At 50.7% G+C, this 19,706-nt stretch overlaps 4 protein-coding genes across 4 annotated transcripts; 2 read left to right on the forward strand and 2 right to left on the reverse strand.

Moving 5' to 3' along the window:
• The first annotated feature begins 34 nt into the window (after positions 1-34).
• NEURL2 (neuralized E3 ubiquitin protein ligase 2) lies at positions 35-2,015 on the forward strand. Its single transcript, XM_045804786.2, has 2 exons — positions 35-1,010; positions 1,776-2,015. Exons 1-2 carry the CDS (start codon positions 269-271, stop codon positions 1,889-1,891), a joined length of 858 nt encoding a protein of 285 aa, XP_045660742.2. The 5' UTR covers positions 35-268; the 3' UTR covers positions 1,892-2,015.
• Positions 2,016-2,163: 148 nt separating this feature from the next.
• Positions 2,164-5,232, forward strand: SPATA25 (spermatogenesis associated 25). Its single transcript, XM_045804791.2, has 2 exons — positions 2,164-3,476; positions 3,862-5,232. Exons 1-2 carry the CDS (start codon positions 3,356-3,358, stop codon positions 4,467-4,469), a joined length of 729 nt encoding a protein of 242 aa, XP_045660747.1. The 5' UTR covers positions 2,164-3,355; the 3' UTR covers positions 4,470-5,232.
• Positions 5,233-5,373: 141 nt separating this feature from the next.
• Positions 5,374-6,948, reverse strand: ZSWIM1 (zinc finger SWIM-type containing 1). Its single transcript, XM_045804788.2, has one exon. It carries the CDS (start codon positions 6,946-6,948, stop codon positions 5,578-5,580), a length of 1,371 nt encoding a protein of 456 aa, XP_045660744.1. The 3' UTR covers positions 5,374-5,577.
• Positions 6,949-9,021: 2,073 nt separating this feature from the next.
• ZSWIM3 (zinc finger SWIM-type containing 3) lies at positions 9,022-19,680 on the reverse strand. Its single transcript, XM_045804787.2, has 2 exons — positions 19,152-19,680; positions 9,022-11,676 (listed from the first exon to the last, which is right to left on the reverse strand). The coding sequence occupies exons 1-2, from the start codon at positions 19,304-19,306 to the stop codon at positions 9,741-9,743; spliced, it is 2,091 nt and encodes a 696-aa protein (XP_045660743.1). The 5' UTR covers positions 19,307-19,680; the 3' UTR covers positions 9,022-9,740.
• Positions 19,681-19,706: the final 26 nt, after the last annotated feature.

Raw genomic sequence — 19,706 nt, forward strand, 5'->3', positions numbered from 1 at the left:
CGTCAGAGTCCGCAGTCCTGCCAGGTCGTCTCTCGCGCGCCAGCCATCAGATGACCCAGATGTGGGCGGCCAGGATCCCCCGGCCTCCCGGGGGCCCCGGTCCAGGCTGGATGGCTGAGCAAGCGGCGCTAGGACCCCAGGGCGGAGCCTCGGCGAAGGCAGTCGGGGGGATGGGAGGGTTACCTTACTTGGTGCCCCCGCGGTTACCCTCTGAGCACGCTGCCCAAAATAGCCCCCGGCGCCCGCTGGCCTGTCTCGCGGCCGGGAGATGGCTGCTGTCTCCGACCCCGTGGACTTGGGTGCGGCCTGGAGATCCGCGCGCCCCGAGCCCCCTCCCACCCGCTTCCACCAGGTGCACGGTGCCAATATCCGCGTGGACCCCTCCGGGACGCGGGCCACACGCGTGGAGAGTTTCGCTCACGGCGTATGCTTCAGTCGCGAGCCGCTGGCCCCGGGCCAGGTATTCCTGGTCGAGATCGAGGAGAAAGAGCTGGGCTGGTGCGGGCACCTGCGCCTCGGCCTGACCGCTCTAGACCCCGCCACTCTGGCCGCCGTGCCCGAGTTTTCGCTGCCCGACCTGGTCAGCCTTGGCCACACCTGGGTCTTCGCCATCACGCGCCATCACAACCGCGTGCCCCGGGAGGACCGCCCGGAGGCAGAGGCATTGGCCCCCAGCCGCCCCCCGGCCCTCCTGGTGGAACCGTATCTGTGCATTGAGCAGTTTCGTATTCCCCGCGACCGCCTGGTGGGTCGCAGCCGGCCCGGGCTCTACAGCCACCTCTTGGATCAGCTGTATGAGCTGAACGTCCTGCCTCCGACCGCGCGCCGCAGCCGCCTGGGCGTTCTTTTCTGCCCGCGCCCGGACGGCACGGCCGACATGCACATCGTCATCAACGGCGAGGACATGGGCCCCAGCGCCCGGGGGCTGCCAGCCGCCCAGCCCCTCTACGCAGTGGTGGACGTGTTTGCCTCCACCAAGAGCGTGCGCCTGGTCCAGCTCGAGTATGGCTGTAGGTATCCCACCCCTTGAGCAGCGACCCCTCCTGGCCCAGTGCGGGGACAGGAACTTGCTAGGATTCCAAGCCATCTAGCAAGGCCTTGGTCCGTCAAGCATTAGTTTAGAAGTTGGGGAATCTGACTTCAAATTCTGCCTCTGCTTGGGATCTTGGACAAGTCACTCCCTGGCTCTGGGCCTCCCTTTAGCCATCTCAGCTGTGATCCATCAGGGTGCTTGCTTTGCCAGTATTTTCTGTATTAAGCTAGGGCAGGGATTCTAAACTGATGTTACACCTGAGTTGCTTTCAAAATTGTGTGCTCTTTTATTAAACGAATGTTCCTAGATTTGGGCATACCAGTTTAAAGGCATCATAGGCCCCAGATTGAGAGTATCTTATTTGTGAGATCTGGTCCTTTATAGCCCTCTTAAGCCCTTTATTTACACCTCTGATCATTTTATGAATTCAGTGAACTAGAACCCACTCTGTGTCAGACCTGTGCTGGAGGCTGGGCATGCACAGGTGAATCAGGCACTACCTGTAACCCTGGCAACTGCTAAGGGAGGGTTCATATAGAAATAGGGCTGCAACATTGTGGAGGTTTTGAAAGAGGTGCTTAGGTCAACCACATAAACAGCCCTGTGACACAGGCTGGACCTGGAGAGCAGAAGGGACTTGCCCAAGTTAATGACAAAGGGAGAACCAGGACCTAGGTCTTCTGTGTCTCAGCCTCAGAGCCCCCTCCAGTTCAGTTTGCCTTTGACAGCTTTCTTTCCACAGTGCCGTCCCTGCAGACTCTGTGCCGCCTGGTCATCCAGAGGAGCGTGGTGCACCGGTTGGCCATTGATGGGCTCCACCTGCCGAAAGGACTTAAGGATTTCTGCAAGTACGAGTAAAGGCCTGCAGCCGCCCTGGAGCAGGGCCATGGGTGTCCTGGCCCTGGCGCTGTGGCTGGTCTGAAGCTGGCCATACTGCTGCCAGCCAGGCCTGGAAATAAACACAGCCGATGCTGACACCGATCACTGGAGGGTCTCCTTGCCCTGGAAGCCCGTGAGGGGGACTTCTTGTAGAATCGCTGTGGGTCAGCAGGTCAGAGCAAGACAGGACATTTTATTTTTTATTTTTATTTTTTTTTAAAGGTTTTATTTATTTATTTGACAGAGAGAGACAGCCAGTGAGAGAGGGAACACAAGCAGGGGGAGTGGGAGATGGAGAAGAAGCAGGTTCCCAGCCTAGGAGCCTGACGTGGGGCTCGATCCCAGAACGCTGGGATCACGCCCTGAGCCGAAGGCAGACGCTTAACGACTGCACCACCCAGGCGCCCCAGGACATTTTATTTTTATTTATTTTTTTTAGAAGATTTTATTTGTTTGAGAGACAGTGAGAGAGAGAGAGAGAGCAAGCGCACACGAGCAGGGGCAGGAGAGGGATAAGCAGCCTCCCCTGCTGAGCAGAGAGCCTGACGCGGGGCTTGATCCCAGGACCCTGGCATCATGAACTGAGCTGAAGGCAGACACTTAACCGATGGAGCTACCCCAGGCGTCCCTAGACAGAGCATTACAGACATCACCTAGACCAGTGGTTCCTAGCCTGGCTACTCATTAGGGTTATCTGGGATAAACTAAAGAGCTAAAGCCCCAAACCCCATCTCCAGAGATTCCCATTCCACTTGTTGGAGGATTAGGCCTACACATTCTTTTGTAAAAGCTCCCCAAAGATTCTAATGTACAGCAGGATTGAGAAGCATTCCCCTAGAATAGAGGCCTTGACTTTGGCATATATTATAACCACTTGAGGGACTTTGAAAAATACTGCTAACTGGGTCTGAGCCAGGGATTCTGATTTAATTGGTCTGGGATGAGGGTGGGCATCAGGATTTCTAAATGCTCGCAAGAGAATTTAATGTGCATCCCAGTGTGAGATCCAGTTCCCTGGACCAACGATTTCATTTTGCAGATGGGAAACCAAAGCCTAGAGATGGGAATGTATTCCAAAGTCACAGAGCAAAGGAATGAGTGCAGAGCGCTCCCTCTCTTGTACTGCAGAGCACAAAGCACTCGCCTCGTTATTTGTATGTCTGATCATTTGCTTCCATTACAGATAATCTCATTTAATCCTCACAACTTCTGTTGAGGGAGTGGGTAGTCCTTACTTCCACTTTACAGAGGAGATTACCAAGGAACAAAACTGTCCAAGTGACTTGCCCAAGGTAGAGGTAAGAACCTAGAATGTCCAGTTCCTGGTCCAGTGCTCTTTTAACCCCATCCCATTGTCATATACAGGTTCTTAGAATGAACAGGTCAGTGCTGTGAGGTAGGTTCCAGGTGTAAAGGGGAGGGACTATGAGGTGACATTCTAGAATGGTGGAAGGGGTAGGACAGGAGGCAGACGACTGTTCCCTCACAAACGGGGGCTTTGGGGCAGCCATGTCCTATTTCATGTCTCCACAAACTCATCAAGGTCTTCTGCCTTCCAGCCAAGGTGAGAGAGGGGCTCCTGGAACTGGAGGGGATACCACAACTTTCCCTGAGAACTTGTTTCCTGGCTCTGGGGAGGTGGAGGCTCTGCTGGACATTTATGGGCTGGCCCTGGAGTCAGTTCTCCGAAGAAAGCCATTCCAAAAGTCCTTGCCAGTAGCTACCCGCTCCCTCACTCATTCACTCAACAAACACTTCTCCATTACTTACTCGGTGTTGGGGACTGGGGGTGCGGATATGAGTAAAACACCTAGTTCCCAGCCACTAGACAGCCCTGGCGGGCTGGTCTTAATTGCTCCTGTTTCCAGTGCTCTGTTCCTATGCCCTGCCCCTCAGGGCCTCCTGAAAGACACCAAGAATAACATTCCATCTCATTCCTGTCTCTACAGGTGGGGCTACTTCTCTGGGCTCATCCCTTGGCCTCTATAGTCCTATAGAGCCAATGGTGGTGGCCTCTGGTGGACTAGGCCCACTGAGCCAGAAAGCCCAGGCCTGGGGCCCGGCCCTGGCAGTGCCAGAAGCCAGAGGCTGCCCTGGGGGGCCTAGCTGGGAGACACTGCAGCGGAAGGAGTATGGCCGATACAACAAATTCCCCCATGCAACGCAGCCGGAGAGCTTGGGCTGGGAGGACGGCTGCCCCAGAAGCAGAGCTCCCCACCTGGGCGGCCCCGGCCGGCCTGGGCCCCTGCTGCTGTGTGGGCTGTCACCAGGGGTTCTACCGATGCCCTCTGAGGCAGGGGGGAAGGAAGCGAGCTCCCAGCCTGACATCTGCATCCTTACCCTGGCCATGATGATCGCTGGCATCCCCACCGTGCCTGTCCCAGGCCTGCGGGAAGAGGACCTGATCCGGGCGGCTCAAGCTTTCATGATGGCCCATCCGGAGCCAGAGGGGGCCATGGAGGGGGCGCGGTGGGAGCAGGCATGTGCCCACACAGCCTCTGGGCAAATGCCCCTAATGAGATCCAGGAGAGGCCAGCCTCCTGGCTCCTGCTTGTAGCTGGATGAAATAGCACCAGACACATAGGGTGGCTTCTCTGTATGGTTTTTGGGCAGATAGAATCGGGAGTGCCTGTGACACAGATGGGGATAGGGTGGTTGTTTGAGCCACTCTGGTCAATACAAGTCTTTCATCAGGGCCCAGACCCCAGGAAATTTCTCTAGATACCACTAAGTCAGGAGACAGGACTTCTCAGAGTAGTTACAGTGAAAATTACCTGAGGCAGGAGGCCCGGCTTGGAGTGGAGGCCTCTTGTGTATGGTTTTGGGGTTCGATCAGGATTTCTTGTACAAAGTCCTAGGTGATGTGGATTCTCCTCTTGCCTTACATTCCCCAGCCAGCTGAGGGGAAGTGATGAGACCAGAGGCAAGGAAGGAAAATGAACAGTTATTTGAGCACCCACTGGCCATGGGCCCATTATATGCAGGCTCTTCTTTAATCTTACCAATGCCGTGAGGATCTCCGTTTTTACAGACGAACAGACTGAGCCCTTTGAGGGGTGACTTGCCTGATATCCCAGAGCTAGTAAAAAATCAGGCAGAGAAAGAACCAGGATTTGCACGTAGTGTCAGACTCCAACGTCTATTCTTTCCATGATACTTGCTCTACTGCCTTCTAGAAGACAAAACACTAGATGAGTGCTGGAATAGGCAACATTTGACTTTAATGACCTCCGGGTGGGGGCCAGGGGGCAAAAGCTGGGATCCATCTCCTCTCCCCTGTGGGTCAGGCGAGTCATCTAATGACTGGGGAAGCTGTTACCAAGCCCCTGCCCTTGATCTCTACCCAGTGTCTTATCCTAGAAGCAGGGCCACTTGTTTCTAAGGCCCTTGAGCTAAGAATGGTTTTTAACCTTTTGAAAAGGCTGCCGAACAAAACCAAACCAAGAATATACAACAGAGACTGTGGCCAGCAAAGTGTAAAATATTTACTGCCAGGCCCTTTACAGAAAAGGTTTGCTGACTCCTGTCTTAGGATCTAGATACGTTTTAGGTAACAGGCTGTGGCAGAATAGAAGACCCCTGTCCTTTCCTGGCAGGAGGGCCCGTGGAAATGCAATAGTGTGAGTGTGTACGTGTACATGAGCACCTGTGGGCATGGAGGGTAATCAGAGCTGGACCTGCTCATAAGGGCCGATCCAGCTGTCGGCCAGCTCCCGCAGGGTGCTGTACCTCCGTTCAAACTCCTCCTGGCTGCACTGCTGCAGGAGCTGCCCCACCTCCTCAGTGAGGAGAGCCACGGCCAAGTGTTTATCCAGCGTCTCACTCCACTTGCTGCCCAGGATGTTGTCTAGACTGGCAGCACAGCCTGCTGTCCACTGGGCTGGCAGCATGTCGGGCTGGAGCACCTGGTGTTGGGCACTGAGCATGGCCAGGATGTGGCGGCAGGGCAGGTGGAAGGCCTGGTGAAAGTAGCAGCTGCAGCTGGCAGGGGGCTGGGGCTGCACCCTGTGGGTGTCCTCCAGAATCTGGATGTTCACCTTTTCTGAGCCGGAGCCGATGAGGTGCACAGATTTCTGGACCACAGCGAGCTCACCCAGACAGAGCTGGGCTGCTGGCCCCGTGCAGATGGCATTGAGCGAGTGTTGGATGCGGGCTTCTACCAGCTGCTCCATTTTGGGACTTTCGGGGCTGACGTCTAAGGGAGCGTGATTGTTCTGGGCACTCAGGCCCAGGCTGAAGCTTGCCTCATCTCCTGCGTTCTGCTGCATGTATCGGAGCAGAGAGACCATGCCTTGTTCCACACAGGGGGTGGTGCCGAAGAACTGGCTGAGGACGCGGGTGGTGACCTCCAGGCCCTGGAAGTAGCGGCTGCTCTCAGCCCGGCTTCTCCAGCGGTGGGCCAGCCAGATGCGGTCGTTGAGCAGCCAGTGTGAGTGGAGCTCGGGCAGCTGGGCCGGAGGGATGCAGCTGCTCAGGAGTGTATACAGCTTCCTCAGGTTGCCAGCTGTGGCCGAGCACATCGTGCTCTGCAGGGAAGTGAGGAGCACCCTCTCAACAGGCTGTTCCAGGGACAGCTGATAGAACTTGCCCTGGAGGAACTTACAGATGTGAAAGGCTGAGAGCAGGACCTCGGCTGCGGGGAACTCCATAGCGAGGGTGGGCAGCGGGAGGAAGTGGGGATCCACGAGGATGGTACAGACTCTCTCCCATGCTGGGTTAAACTTCTTGAACACCTGGAACATCTGGGCTAGGCCCTCGGCATCCTCCTTGGCAGGAATGGCGAAGTAGACTGCCCGGGCGAGATGACCCTCCAGCTGCACCCGAGGGCCATCTACCAGGAAGGTATATAGCACCTTGCCCATTGGGTTATAGGTCCGGTGGATAAATAAGATCTCAGGGAAATGGGCAAAGACACTTTGCATAAAGCAGCTCTGGTAGTTGAGGGTATCTAACTGAGCAGTCTTGCTAACCTGATACAGCAGCATAGGTGGGTTTGGGTCCTCAATCAGGAGCTCATTCAGCATTGTCAGGGCCATGGGGGAGATGGGAGATGTCTAGATGCCAAGGTCAAAATACTTTCTCTGCAAGGCTGCTGTCCAGGAGACTCTCAGGATCTCAAGCTCCAACTAAGCCGAAGCTTGAGGCTGGAATGTAGTTCCCTGATCTTGTTCCAAAGATGGGCCTATGGAGAGGAACAGAATTTTAAGGAGAGAGTAGGGGCTTGGCTCCTCAATTATTCATCCAGACAATACTGCTTACTGTGTATCAGTACTGTTCTGGGGGAGATACATGATAAACATATTAACAGATAAAAATAGAACAGGCAATGAAGGTTGCAAAGACCACAAAACTGGGTAACAGGTAGAGAGTAAGTTGGGAGAGGGAGAGATATTTAGCTAAGGTGGCCAGGGAAGCTCTCTCTGGGTGGGGGGAGAGGATGACATTGGAGCTGAGACCTAACTGGTAAGCTGGCCATGGGAAGATTCAGTTCCCAGAGATTTAAGTGGGTGTGAAGGCTAGACCTGCATATGGTCTTCCCCCCTCCCCCTTAAATAGCATTTTAAATATTTATTTAGCACTTTATATTTACAGATTACTGCTTGGCATCCATTCTTTCATTTGGTCCTAGTATATATAAGAGAACTGTAATTGCCTCCCCCCCGCCCAATTGTATGATTCTGGGCAAGTCAGCGACTCCTTCTGAGCCTCAAGCCCTTCAACCACAAACAGGGGCTATCAAATGTGCATGGGTTCTACTGCCTCTCCATAAATCCCTCTATGAACTGCAGTACTCTGTTCAAATGTTTCCTCTACTTGGCCCCAAACCGGGTTATGTCCCCATTTTACAGATGAGAAACTGAGGTTCAAAGAGGTTAAGTGACTTGCCCATCATTACTCCGTAAGCAGCTGGAAGCTGAGTCTTTGGCTTGGGGTCCTGACTGCTTTCCACAGTACCTCAGGTCCCAACACCAGAGAGGGGACGCAGCCTCTGACCTCTCACCTCTAACCCGGGTGGGAGGATGTAGATGTCAGACGTTCCCATTCCGAGTCCGGCCGGAGCCAGAAAAGTCAACCTCCCACCCCTTTGGGAGCTGTGTCATGGCTGACCACGGTCATCAATCGCTTCACACCTCCACCCCTTCAGAAATCACTCACCCACTGCCTGGCTCCGTCGCCATTTCTCCCTATTTGACCCTGCCTCTGACTCTGACTGACCTCTAGGCTCACCAACCGCGGCACCAGCTTCGCCGTGACTCGGGCCAATGGCCTGAAGAGTTCGCGTTCGGTTTTTGGGGCCTAGACCAATCGTAGCCGGGCGATTTGTGGGCGGGCCCTGTTCCTAGGGTTACGAGGGGCTCGGCCGGCGGTGACCAATGAAAGCCCGAGGACACTAGCATCCTGCCGAGCCTGAGTCCTGGAAGCTGGAACTCAGAAGACCCGCGTCTGGGGAGACAACTCAGGAAGGGCTGGTTACTATGGAAACTCCTCAGGGGCCGAAAATGAAAATAAATAGCAGTGCTTTATGGATTTTTCTTTCTCTTCCAGTCAAATTCCGAAGCCCCGGGTGTGTGTGTGTGTGGGGGCGGCAGGTAGGAAATCGTGCCTCCGTGGTTGTACTGTGTCTTCCTCCTGATGGGGAAACTGAGGCCCAGGTCTCAAATTCTGCCTTCTCCATCAGTGGTCAGGGGCCCAGCCCTTAGAATTGAGAAAATCCGGATCTCCTTGGGAGAGCTGAACCTTGTGTTGCCCAGCTCCACTCCCTCCAGTGTTTTACAGAAGAAAGAGATCCAGAATGGCGCTGTGACTTGTTTGAGGTCATGGCAGACTAGTGCAGGAGCCAACACTGACTGCCACCTTCGACCTCAGTTCCCCTGAAGATGACATCTGGGAAAGCTGGGTAGCTCCCAGGCTTTAGGTGATGAAGATTACAAACTAGCAACAACAACAGAAGTCCATGCTGGGGCTTAGAACTGGAATGAAAATGTTGTTTATGTAAATCTAGAGGGTAAACTGGGATTAGAACAGGCCAACACTATTTTCACAGATGGGAAGCCAGGGGTCAAAGAACTTAGAAACTTGCCCAGTCACCCAGCAAGCGCAGGCAGTGGAATCTAGGGTTCAGGTCCCCCCCCCGTCCCACATCTATTTGGCCTCCTCCTGCTAGAATTATAGGCAGCCTGAAATCAGTGTTGAAGGCTTGGTTGGCAGGAAGAGCATGAAGCCGGTGGTGGACTGTTAAGTATTTGAATTTAAGGCATCAGGTGCTGTGGAGTGCCACAACCCCCATTAGATTCCTTCCCTGTTCAAGCAGCACACATTTCCCCTGCTTGTTTGATTTTATTAAAAAACAAAACAAAACAAAAACCTTTATTTAATATGAATAAAAATAAGTACAAATAACAGAATCTTTGTAAAGAGCAGCAACAGCCAAGGGTCACCCTCTGTCCCTCTATCCCTGAAAACAGGCCCTTTTACCAGGTATATTTTGTTTCATCCTATCCTGGGGCAGTAGTTCATCTCTCTAATGGGAGTAAGATCTGATCTCAAGAGTCAGGGCAGAAAGAGGGGTGACCTTTCGGCAAGGAGATAACTTTGGCCTTGACAATGAAGGAGGCTCCCGAGGAATGACAAAGGTAGGGCAGAAGAGGAATGGATTCAAAGGACTGTCACACAGTGGGGTTCCTCTTCCCCCTGTTGTAACAATCTTCCTAGCCCTACCTAGGAAGACACTGGTGAAAATGCTGACCCCTAGCCATGTCCTGCCCGCCTTGAGCTCTCAGACTTCCAAGGAGAGGGGTCTGTGGTCCAGTGTGCCAGTGCAAGTGCTTCAATCGTGAATCGTGGCTCCAGCGAGAGGGAGTCCCTCCCCTTCCTCTGGCTTTCCCCAGAGGAAAGGGAGGCGGCCCACATCCTTGAAGTCCTCTGGCTGCTGACTGGGCTCAGGCGGCTGGCAGGGGTCCGCCCAGATGTCCACAATCTTGCGCAGGGTGGAACAGCGCTCCTCTAGCTCTGGCCCCTCACTCTGCATGAGCAGGTTTGCTAGCTCCCTGCTTAGGTCCTGAATCATGTCACTCCGTCCTTGCTTCCCAGGCTGGCCTGTGTTTGGGACCATGACGGGGTCCCGGAGCTCCCCACTGGGCCCAAGGAGGTGCTGGTACCTCTTCTGCCACCGGCGGCACACCATGGCTTCTCCCACGGGCTTCTGGCTGGTGTGCAGCAGGGCCAAAATGTGGCGGCACGGCAGGCGGTACCACCGTTGAAAGGAACAGCTGCAGCTACAGCCGTCTTTGCTCACCTGGTGAGAATCCTCTAGAAGCTGAATGTCCACGGAGGAGCCAGCCATGTCCACCAGGTGGGTGGAGTTCTGCACCACCTCCCACTCATGATGGCACAGCTTATAGGCCAGCTGGGAGCCACTGCCGTGCAAGGCGTCTAGCATGCCAGCCTGGGAGGGCCGCGCTTGTGGCGGCTGCTGCAGCTGTACCCGCTGTGGGCCTGGCTTGGTCTCTTCCATGGGGAGCCTGGTCAGGCTACCCCCACAGACTCCAAATGCCTTCTTGGGCTTTGGTGGCATGCTGGCTGGCCGGGCTCTTTTTAACTTGGGAGGAGCTGTGGGGAGGTTCTTCAAGCCTTTGGTATTAAAGAAGTCGATATAATCCACAAAGCGGAGGATGCAGTCCAGCAGAGACTGCTGTTCCCGGAAGAGGCTGGACACCTTGCTGGTGACCACATCTAGGCTGTCCATGTACGTGTTACACGCGTGCAGGCCTTTCCTCACGTGCATGTACCAGAGCAGTTCACAGGAGAACCAGTGGGCCTGTAGGAAGCCAAAGAGCTGCTCGTCTAGTAGGGCTTGGGACATCTGACAGAGATTTTGCAGGCTGGCATCAGAAGTGACAAACACGGCCTCCCGCAGGGCTTCCTTCATGAGTCTTTTAAAGGATGGATTTGCTGAACTCCGATGCAACTTCTTCTCCAGGAGCCGGGTGGTGTGGTAGATGGAGAGGAGGATGCGCGCGGCAGGGAAGATCTCCTGCAGGATGGCGCGATGGGGGAAGGACGGGTCCACAAACACCACCTTGACCTTGGGCCAATCTGAGTTGAACTCCGTGAAGATACTCAGCATCTTGGCCACGGAGGTGGCTGTCTCAGCCTGAAGCACAGCAAAGTGTACCACGCGACCCTCTCGTTCCTTGTTCTCCACCAAGAAAGCATAAAGGATGTGGCCCTGGGAGTTCTCCACCCGGTGTAGCAAGAGATTCTCTGGGAAGCGGAGGAACAGATCGCTCATCTTGCTGCTCTGGAAGCTGAGCCGGTCCAGGTCTTGGCTATTGCCCACGCTGAGAGAAGCCATGGAACCCTCATCTACCTTAAGAAAGTTTTTCATCACTTTTGCTATCTTGGCCAGGTCAGAAGGAGTGATGCCCTCCTGCTCTGGCTTTGAGGGTGCTCGGACCTTATCTAGGCAAAATGATGGTTCAACGGGGGACTTGTTGGCCAGGTCAAGGTCTTTCTTGACCGCGGGCTGCGCAGGCTGGGGTTTCGGCACGCACATTGTCTTCTGAGACTTGCCAGCAGCGTCTCCTCCAGGACCTGCAGTTTTGGAGTCAACATGGATATGCTGGGTGTTGAGTTCACTGATAAACAGTCTATCCAGTTTCTCATTGTACCGCAGGAGCAAGTACGCTGGGCACATGTCCGCCTCTGAGGTTCTCTTCCTGTTTGACTGAGTCCGAATACAGACAAATTTCACCTGCACATATCTAGGGAAGGTAGAGGTGACAGTGAGAAAGGTACTGCCCACCCCTTTCTCTTATAAGATAAGACCCTGTAGGGATACAGTGGCTGATATGTGTCCTAGAGACCTCGAGGCAGAGCAGAATGTAGGGAAGGAAGACTGACATTCACACTCCCATCCCAAAAGGTTCAGCTCTTTTGTCAAGACCCTGCCCGACTAACACTGCGTTCATTTACATTGTCCGCAGTCTAAGCCCCACTCCCTTCATTCACTCTCGTGGCCCATCTGTAGCTCCCAATGATTCAGTGGGAGGCAAGACACAAGGGAGAACAGACAAGAGGCAGCAGCAGAGGGCCAGCTGGTTCCTTGCTGTTTAAAACGTCCCCTTCGAAATTCAAATCAAAACCACATTGAGGTACCACCTTACACCAGTTAGAATGGCAAAAATTGACAAGACAAGAAACAACAAATGTTGGAGAGGATGTGGAGAAAGGGGATCCCTCTTACACTGTTGGTGGGAGTGCAAGTTGGTATAGCCACTTTGGAAAACAGTGTGGAGGTCCCTTAAAAAGTTAAAAATTGAGCTACCCTATGATCCAGCAATTGCACTACGGGGTATTTACCCCAAAGATACAGACGTAGTGAAGAGAAGGGCCATATGCACCCCAACGTTCATAGCAGCGTTGTCCACAATAGCTAAACTGTGGTAGGAGCCGAGATGCCTCTCAACAGATGACTGGATTAAGAAGATGTGGTCCATATATACAATGGAATATTACTCAGCCATCAGAAAGAACGATTACCCAACATTTGCAGCAACATGGACGGGACTGGAGGAGATTAAGGACTAAGACTAAGTGAAATAAGTCAAGCAGAGAAAGACAATTATCATATGGTTTCACTCATTTGTGGAACATAAGGAATAGCAGGGAGACTGGTAGGAGAAGGAAGGGAAGAATGAAGGAGGGATAAACAGAAGGGGGAATGAACCATGAGAGACTATGGACTCTGGGAAACAGACTGAGGGCTTCAGAAGGGAGGGGGTGGGGGACTGGGATAGGCCGGTGATGGGTATTAAGGAGGGCACGTATTGTGTGGAGCACTGGGTGTTATACGCAAATAATGAGTCATGGAACACTACAACAAAAACTAAGGATGTACTGTATGGTGACTAACATAATAAAAAGTTATTATATAAAAAAATGTCCCCTTCATTCCTGCCTTTTGGGAATTACTGCCTTTGCCTCCTCCTCCAGAGAGCAAAGATACAAGTGCCCCTCTCTCACGGGAAAAATCTCTATTCATTTTATTTAAACAAAAATGTCCAAATCCTGAGAGAGTGGGAGAACCCCTGGGTCAGATGATCTTTAGGACCCTGTCAGCTTTGCCACTCTAGGCTGAAAGTGATGATTCAAAGGAGAGGGGTGATTAAATTGAGTATCTGCTCTTTTCTTATCCCCATTCAACCCATGCTTCGAGGCCAAATCAGGTCCCACCTTCTCCAGGAAGGCTTTGTGGATGTCTTCAACCCACAGTAACTGCTCCCTTCTCTGAATTCACAGCATTTATTTAACATAAAAGGCTCTCTGGGTGGCAGTATACCTAGTGGTTAAACGGTGGAGATGCTGGAGGCTGACTGCTTGGATATTAATCAGGGCTCCACCACTCAGAAGCTCTTTGACCTTGGTCAAGTCACTTTACCCCTCTGTGTACAGTTTCCTAGTCATCAAATGAGACTATCTTATGAAGATTGTTATGAGCATTAGGGGTGCCCGGATGGCTCAGTTGGTAGAGCGTGCAACTCTTGATCTTGGTGTTTTAAGTTCCAGCCCCATGTTGGGTATGGAGATTAGTTAAAAATAAAATCTTAAAAAAAAAAAAAAGATTGTTATGAGGATTAAATAAGCCTCCGACATAATATTTAGCCCAGAGCCTGGTTCAGCCTTTTATTTATGCAAAATAAAAGCCTGCCACTGTTATTACAGCTCCTATGCCTTGTGACATTCTCCTAGGTGTTTATAAAGTACTTTTACAATTGGATGGGGCTGTCATCAAGTGGCAGGACTGAGTTATTTCTCAGTGTATTCCAAGCACCTAACACAATGCTATTCTTTCAGCAGATGCTTATCAAAGATGTTCCGATGAATGACGCATAGACCATAGGTGGGATGGGTCACACCCCTGCCTCCTCAGGGAGTGTCCTAGCGACCAGGAGAGGAGGAAAAAATCTCAGCCCCTGGCATGACGTGACACAGCCTGGGCACCTCACTAACCCTTTTCCAAACACTCGAATCTAGCTGGTCCTGTCTGCCCACCCTGTGGGGTATTAGAAAAACAGGATATGTCAGGCCTGCAATAACAGGGTGGAGTGGTCCAGGGCTGAAAATGCCTGCACCTGCTGTGTGCACAGTGCTGGGGCGGCAACACCATCCCTAGCTCAGGGCCAGGAAGGGGCTGGAGCAGCCCAGTAGTATGGCAAGGCCAGTTAGTGGTGACCGAGGTGTGGCCTCTGCTGGTCTCATCAGCCTCCTTTCCCACTCCCTCACCATCTTATTTTTTGTGCCCCAGAAAGACAAACTGTCTACAGCTTCCTGTATTCACTATGCTGTGTCTCAACTCTCTGCCTTTTCTCGTGTTTGTCTCTCTCGGGAATGCCCTTCCCACCTGCCTCCATCTCAAAGCTTACGCATTCTTCAGGACTACATGCAACCATCGTTTCTAGGAAGCCTTCCCTAAGCCCATAGACTGGACCCTACCCTTTAGCTGGCTCAACGTCTGAACATAGCCCTAGCTCATCAAATTAGATTGACCTCATGTGCTCTTAGTACACATATGTTAGGCCAGTTCAAAAAAAGATACTGGTGAATGCCAACCACAAAGGTCTTTCAAATCTTTCCTGGTTCCATTAATGACTGATTGTACCTCCCAGGGTGGAAACCTTGGCATTCTTTTTAATTCCTCCTTTTCCACATCTATACCCAATACGTTAACACGTCTTTTACATTCTTTCCTACCAGTTCTACATGTAGTAAGGTATTATGTGCCAGGCTATATTAAGACCCTAACATGCACCATTTTATACTAGGAAAGGGGTTCTATTATCCTCATTTTACAGATGGGGAAACAGGCTTAAAAATGTTCTCAAGGATAAGGATCTGGGATTTGAACTAAGCCTGCTTGGCTACAGTCTGTGTAATTAACCCTTATACTGCCTGTCCGCTTTCAAAATCTCTCTCCTTTCTCAGAATACTCATTCTTACCCTCGTCAAGTTGACCGTCAACACACTAGTCAGGTTCAGTAACTTCCTTAAAGATCTCTACACATAATGTCCTTGTTGCCATCATGCATTTCAAACATACTGGGTACTAGGTTGAAGCCTGTTTTTACCCTGCTTCGTTTAATCTTTTTTTTTGAGCTATAACCTACATACAGTGAAGTACACACATCTTTTGTTAAGAACTTGTTGAGCACCGCAGTTATTTTAATGTGTACTTAGTTGTCTCATGGCTTAAAGCATCGACTCCCTTGAAGACAGGCACAAGGTTTCACACCTTTCTCAATCTCCCTTCCTGCTTATATCTGAGACTGCTCAACGAAGACCTGGAGGAAGGGAGTCAGCCAGCCTTGCTTCCCACCCACTGTGTAGGTGTATTCCCTACCGGACAGTGCCACCAGTGTGCTCCCAGTGCCCGCTCCCACAGCTAGCACACACCAGGTGCTAGAAGCAGGCATACCAAATGAATGCTAAATGATCGACTGCGGAGCATAGGAAGTTCTCCTTGTAGAACATGAGAAGTACACTAGGAAGACCACTGGGAACGTTCCGTCAGAACGCTTGGCTTCTGGTCCCCGCACTATTCCTTTTCCTAACTATGACTTTGAACAAGTCCTTCATTTAATTTCAAACATTTACCAAATCCTGTTATGTACTGAATGCTATACTAGTTGCTCACAGGGCTATACAGACTAGATAGTCTCCACTCTCTAAGTCTAGTGAGCAGGGAGAGGCTCACATAGGTAGCCAGTGAAATCAAAATTAAGTGAAAAAGCCAGTGAAATCAAAATTAAGTTAAAGAGAGGTACAAGCAATATGCTTATAAATGAACAAAGAGTGATTCACTCTCTGGGGACTGGTACAGATTAACTAAGGCTTTTGATTAATTTTACTTAAGATTTGTGTCCTTGTGTGTAAATCACACCTTCAGCAATGAATAGGATTTTTATAGGTGGAATAAAGCCATTTTAGACAATAAAACTTGAGTTAGGAACAAGACTCCGAGTCAGAAGATCTGAGTTTAAGTTCCAGCTCTACCACTTACTAGCTGTGTGAACCTGGACAAGTCATTTCGCTTCTTCTAAGCCCCCAAATCCTTACCCGTAAATACGGAAATAACAAGAGTACTGGTCTATGAAAAGTCAGTACCCCATCCCAAACCAACCAGAACCACTAGAAGCGAATTCATTTAAAAGGTTGTGACTGGATCTGTGGGTTGCTACCTCAACAGCCCTTAATCCCTTCTTCCTTCCTAACAGAAAGCCAACTTATTTTGGGTTGCCATTCCTCCCCCACATAGCTAAGTACGTCAGGGCTAGTCTAAGCCAATTAAGGTAATCTCATTAGGAATGGGCATGGATACTGGCCCAATTCTGGAGAAAGAAACATGATAGGAAATCTGCAGGAAACCAAGGAAGGCTTTTCCCTTTGGACATGACCCCTGCATTTGTGCCATGTGGGGAGACTTCCTGCAGGCAAAGCTGAGAACTGAGGATGGCAGAATGGAAAGACACAAAAAGCCTGGGCCATGGAAACAGTCACCTTCAAAGGCCCCCCCTCTGGGCTTCTACGAATAAGCCATTCTGAGCCAGAGTTTTCACTTAATTGCAGCTAAAAACATCCCCCCAGAAACAACACATCATAGTAAATAGTAGAAAAAAAAGATTTAAGTGGAACTTTATTTTAAAATAGGAGACTAAAATTATGAAGTTAATATTATATATAGGGGCACCTGACTGGCTCAGTGGGAAGAGCATGCGACCCTTCATCTCAGGGTTGTGAGTTCAAGCCCCACGCTGGGTGTAGAGATCACTTAAATAGTTAAAAAAATATATAGGGATACCTGGGTGGCTCAGTCTGTTAAGTGTCTGCCTTTGGCTAGGGTCATGATCCCAGAGTCCTGGGATCAAGCCCCGCATTGGGCTCCTTGCTCAGCGGGGAGCCTGCTTCTTCCTCTGCCTGCTGCTCCCCCTGCCTGGGCTCTCTGACACATAAACAAAATCTTAAAAAAATACATTAAGTTTAACAAAATGTAAGTTATAATGGCAGCATGTACCAATTCTTAAAATAATCAAAGCATGAGTCATAGTGTCAACTGTTGGGGTTTTTTCCTGGTACATTTTCTCCAATTACTGATACTTTATTTACTGTCTCACTTTTACAATATGGAAAGGTCAGTTTTAGGGAAACATTCCTGGGTTTTATCAGGTTTCCCAAGGGCCTAATTAAATCTTTGCTATGCATATTCTTTGTCAAATTCCTATCACATCATCAGCCTTGTTGATTTCCCTTCTTCCCTTGTTCACAGGTGTCAGGCTGAGGGTGATGGAAGGAATTCTCAACCATTACTTTCAGAGACTTCGCTAGGTCCTACAGCTCTTGGGAGATGCGTAATTCTAGTTTGCAATTAGTTTTATTTCCATTGTGTTATCCTGATGTTTACCACATCTATAGATTGGCCAGAAACTGAGTGCCAAAGATGCTAATGGGACTGGTAGGGATAAGTAGGAAATTATTTAGTAGTGACTAATTTTATTAGTGGCTGGTTTATTAGCAAGATTTTCGCATGACATCTACTTTCCTACCAGGCCTTGCGACTACCGACACATGGAAAATGAAAACTCAGACAATGAGGACCTAGTTCAAAGGGTGTGATGAGGATTAAATCAAACAATGGCCGTAAAGTTCTAAGAGTGTCTGGAATGCGGTCCAAGAAAACATTCTGAAAAAGGTAGCTAGCTATTAAGCTAAACAGCAATGGAGAGAGACAGGAGACTACTCCATGGACTGTTTGAAGAATATCAATCCCCAAAAGACATAACAAAAACAAAACACAACAGCCATATATAAAAATGAGAGGAAACTGGGAATAAAAATCATAGAATCTCCCTGTGGAATGGGACTTTTGGTCATTTAGTGATAATTCGCAAAGCACATTTGCTCTCAAAGTACTGAGTTCAAGTACCATTTTCTAACATGTACTAGTTACAACTTCGGTGAGTACTTACAGAGCACCACATTTCTGCTCCTATATGCATTTTGGTTTTTACTCTTCACCACATCCACCTCATTTTACAGAAGACGAAACGGTCAGAAAAAACGAAATCTTGCCCAAACTCTACGGTAAAGCCTATCTTTCTAACCCTAAAGCTTTCCCTTTTAACCACGGATGGGGTTCAAGGCAGGCTGCCCCAGAATTTGTTATGTGGATTATTTTGAGCTGAAAACAATCAAGGTCCAACAGGCTCAAGAAGAGGCTTTCACCGCTCCCTTAACTGCCTAACATAATTCAGACAGGAAGCCCCTAAAGTACTTTGAGTAGGCCCCCACGGAGTGTATTCAAATTTGAACTGACTTGCAATTTTTAAGAAGTGGAGATATTGACCCAAAGCCTGGATTCGTGACTTCTGCCCCCAATTCTGGCAACACCGGCTCATTTTCACCTGGCGGCCATTAGCTGGAGTTGATTAGATAGGGCCTGCTCTTCAATTCGCTCCAGACACACCTCCGTGGTCCCTGCTACAAAGACCTCGGGTCTGTTGTTATTTCATCATTCTTTCTCTTATGGTGAAATTAAAAGTAAAACTTTCTTAGCTGGGCTGTTTCACGGAACCCTGAACACAATGGAGCTCTCAACCCATATCTTAGCCTCTCAGCCGCCAAAAGGGAAAAATAGCATTTATCTATAATTCTCAAAACAGCCCTCGGGGTAAAGCATGCATGCCACAGAGAAGGATGCCTGGGGCATGGGAAGTGTTTGGAAACGGTTGTTAATCTCAGAAGAATCTCAAGAACCAAGTACAAAACAAATGAATGGATGAATGGGCAAACTAACCAACAATTGAGCGGGTTAATTGCTTTGTGAAGAGAACACTAATGAAGGAAATCCTCGCGAAGGCGTTTTTATCTATTTGTGAAGACAGAACCTTGTATGAGGGACACTGCAGGTGCTCAAAGAATGGGGCAAATTGCTGTTATTCCGGGAATTTCGGGAAAGCTGTAATAGAGTGAATGAGTGAAGGGGAAGTGGGTGGTCAAAACGCGATGCCTGTGAAGGTTTTGCTTTTTCCACCAGGCACAGGACGGGTGCTTAATGCCTGTCGAACGCTCGAGACCAGGGCCCCAGCTGCACTCCCTCCTCCCCCAGGTCCCCCTGCAGGGGACAGTCCGGCCTCCTCCCGGGCCTCCTCCCCACCCTCCTGCCCCGCCCCCGCCCCGCCCTTACAGGATGTCCTCGCGGATGGAGGTGCCATGGTTGAGGTTGTGGAAGCGGACGGAGACGCAGTCCCTGAGAATGAAGGAGCACCTGTTCTCCTTTTTGTAGGCGCTGAAACACTCCTTGAAATCCTCGTAGGTCTTGAAGCAGCTGCCCAGCTCCATGGCCGCCCCCTCAGCCCACACCAGGGGCTGGTCCCAAGATCAACACCAGGGTTCAGAGGTCACATATGAGGGCCTACAGGCTGGCGTGTGTCCAGTATGCCTTAAGGGTCGGCCCCAACTGAGTGGCCTGTTATGGAGCTTAGGAGGAGCCCTAGGGCTGAGAGGGATATAAGGGTCTGGGGGCGTCTTTGCTATCTGACAGAGGGGAAATGACACTCAGCTCTTATTAGTCTGTCCCAGGTTCCGCCCCCTCACAGTCACACCCAATCACACACGGGATGCTCAGACTGGCACTCATTTTCTCCAATCGTCAGAGAAAGATCGCCCGTCACTCGCGAAGACTGACAGGAGCTCTGGCCAATCATAACTTGGATCCCTCTTTCTCAGGGCCGGCAGGGGA

Source organism: Ursus americanus, chromosome 22 (assembly GCF_024610735.1).
Source record: "Ursus americanus isolate L20-20 chromosome 22, mUrsAme1.1.p, whole genome shotgun sequence".
NCBI classification, from domain to species: Eukaryota; Metazoa; Chordata; class Mammalia; order Carnivora; family Ursidae; genus Ursus; species Ursus americanus.

Coding starts and splice junctions, on each gene's coding strand:
- NEURL2 (XM_045804786.2), top strand. CDS start 269: ATGGCTGCTGTCTCCGACCCCGTGGACTTGGGTGCGGCCTGGAGATCC. Junction 1,011..1,775: donor GGTCCAGCTCGAGTATGGCT/GTAGGTATCCCA, acceptor TTCTTTCCACAG/TGCCGTCCCTGCAGACTCTG.
- SPATA25 (XM_045804791.2), top strand. CDS start 3,356: ATGGTGGAAGGGGTAGGACAGGAGGCAGACGACTGTTCCCTCACAAAC. Junction 3,477..3,861: donor TCTTCTGCCTTCCAGCCAAG/GTGAGAGAGGGG, acceptor CTGTCTCTACAG/GTGGGGCTACTTCTCTGGGC.
- ZSWIM1 (XM_045804788.2), bottom strand. CDS start 6,948: ATGGCCCTGACAATGCTGAATGAGCTCCTGATTGAGGACCCAAACCCA.
- ZSWIM3 (XM_045804787.2), bottom strand. CDS start 19,306: ATGGAGCTGGGCAGCTGCTTCAAGACCTACGAGGATTTCAAGGAGTGT. Junction 11,677..19,151: donor TCCATCCGCGAGGACATCCT/GTAAGGGCGGGG, acceptor TACCTTCCCTAG/ATATGTGCAGGTGAAATTTG.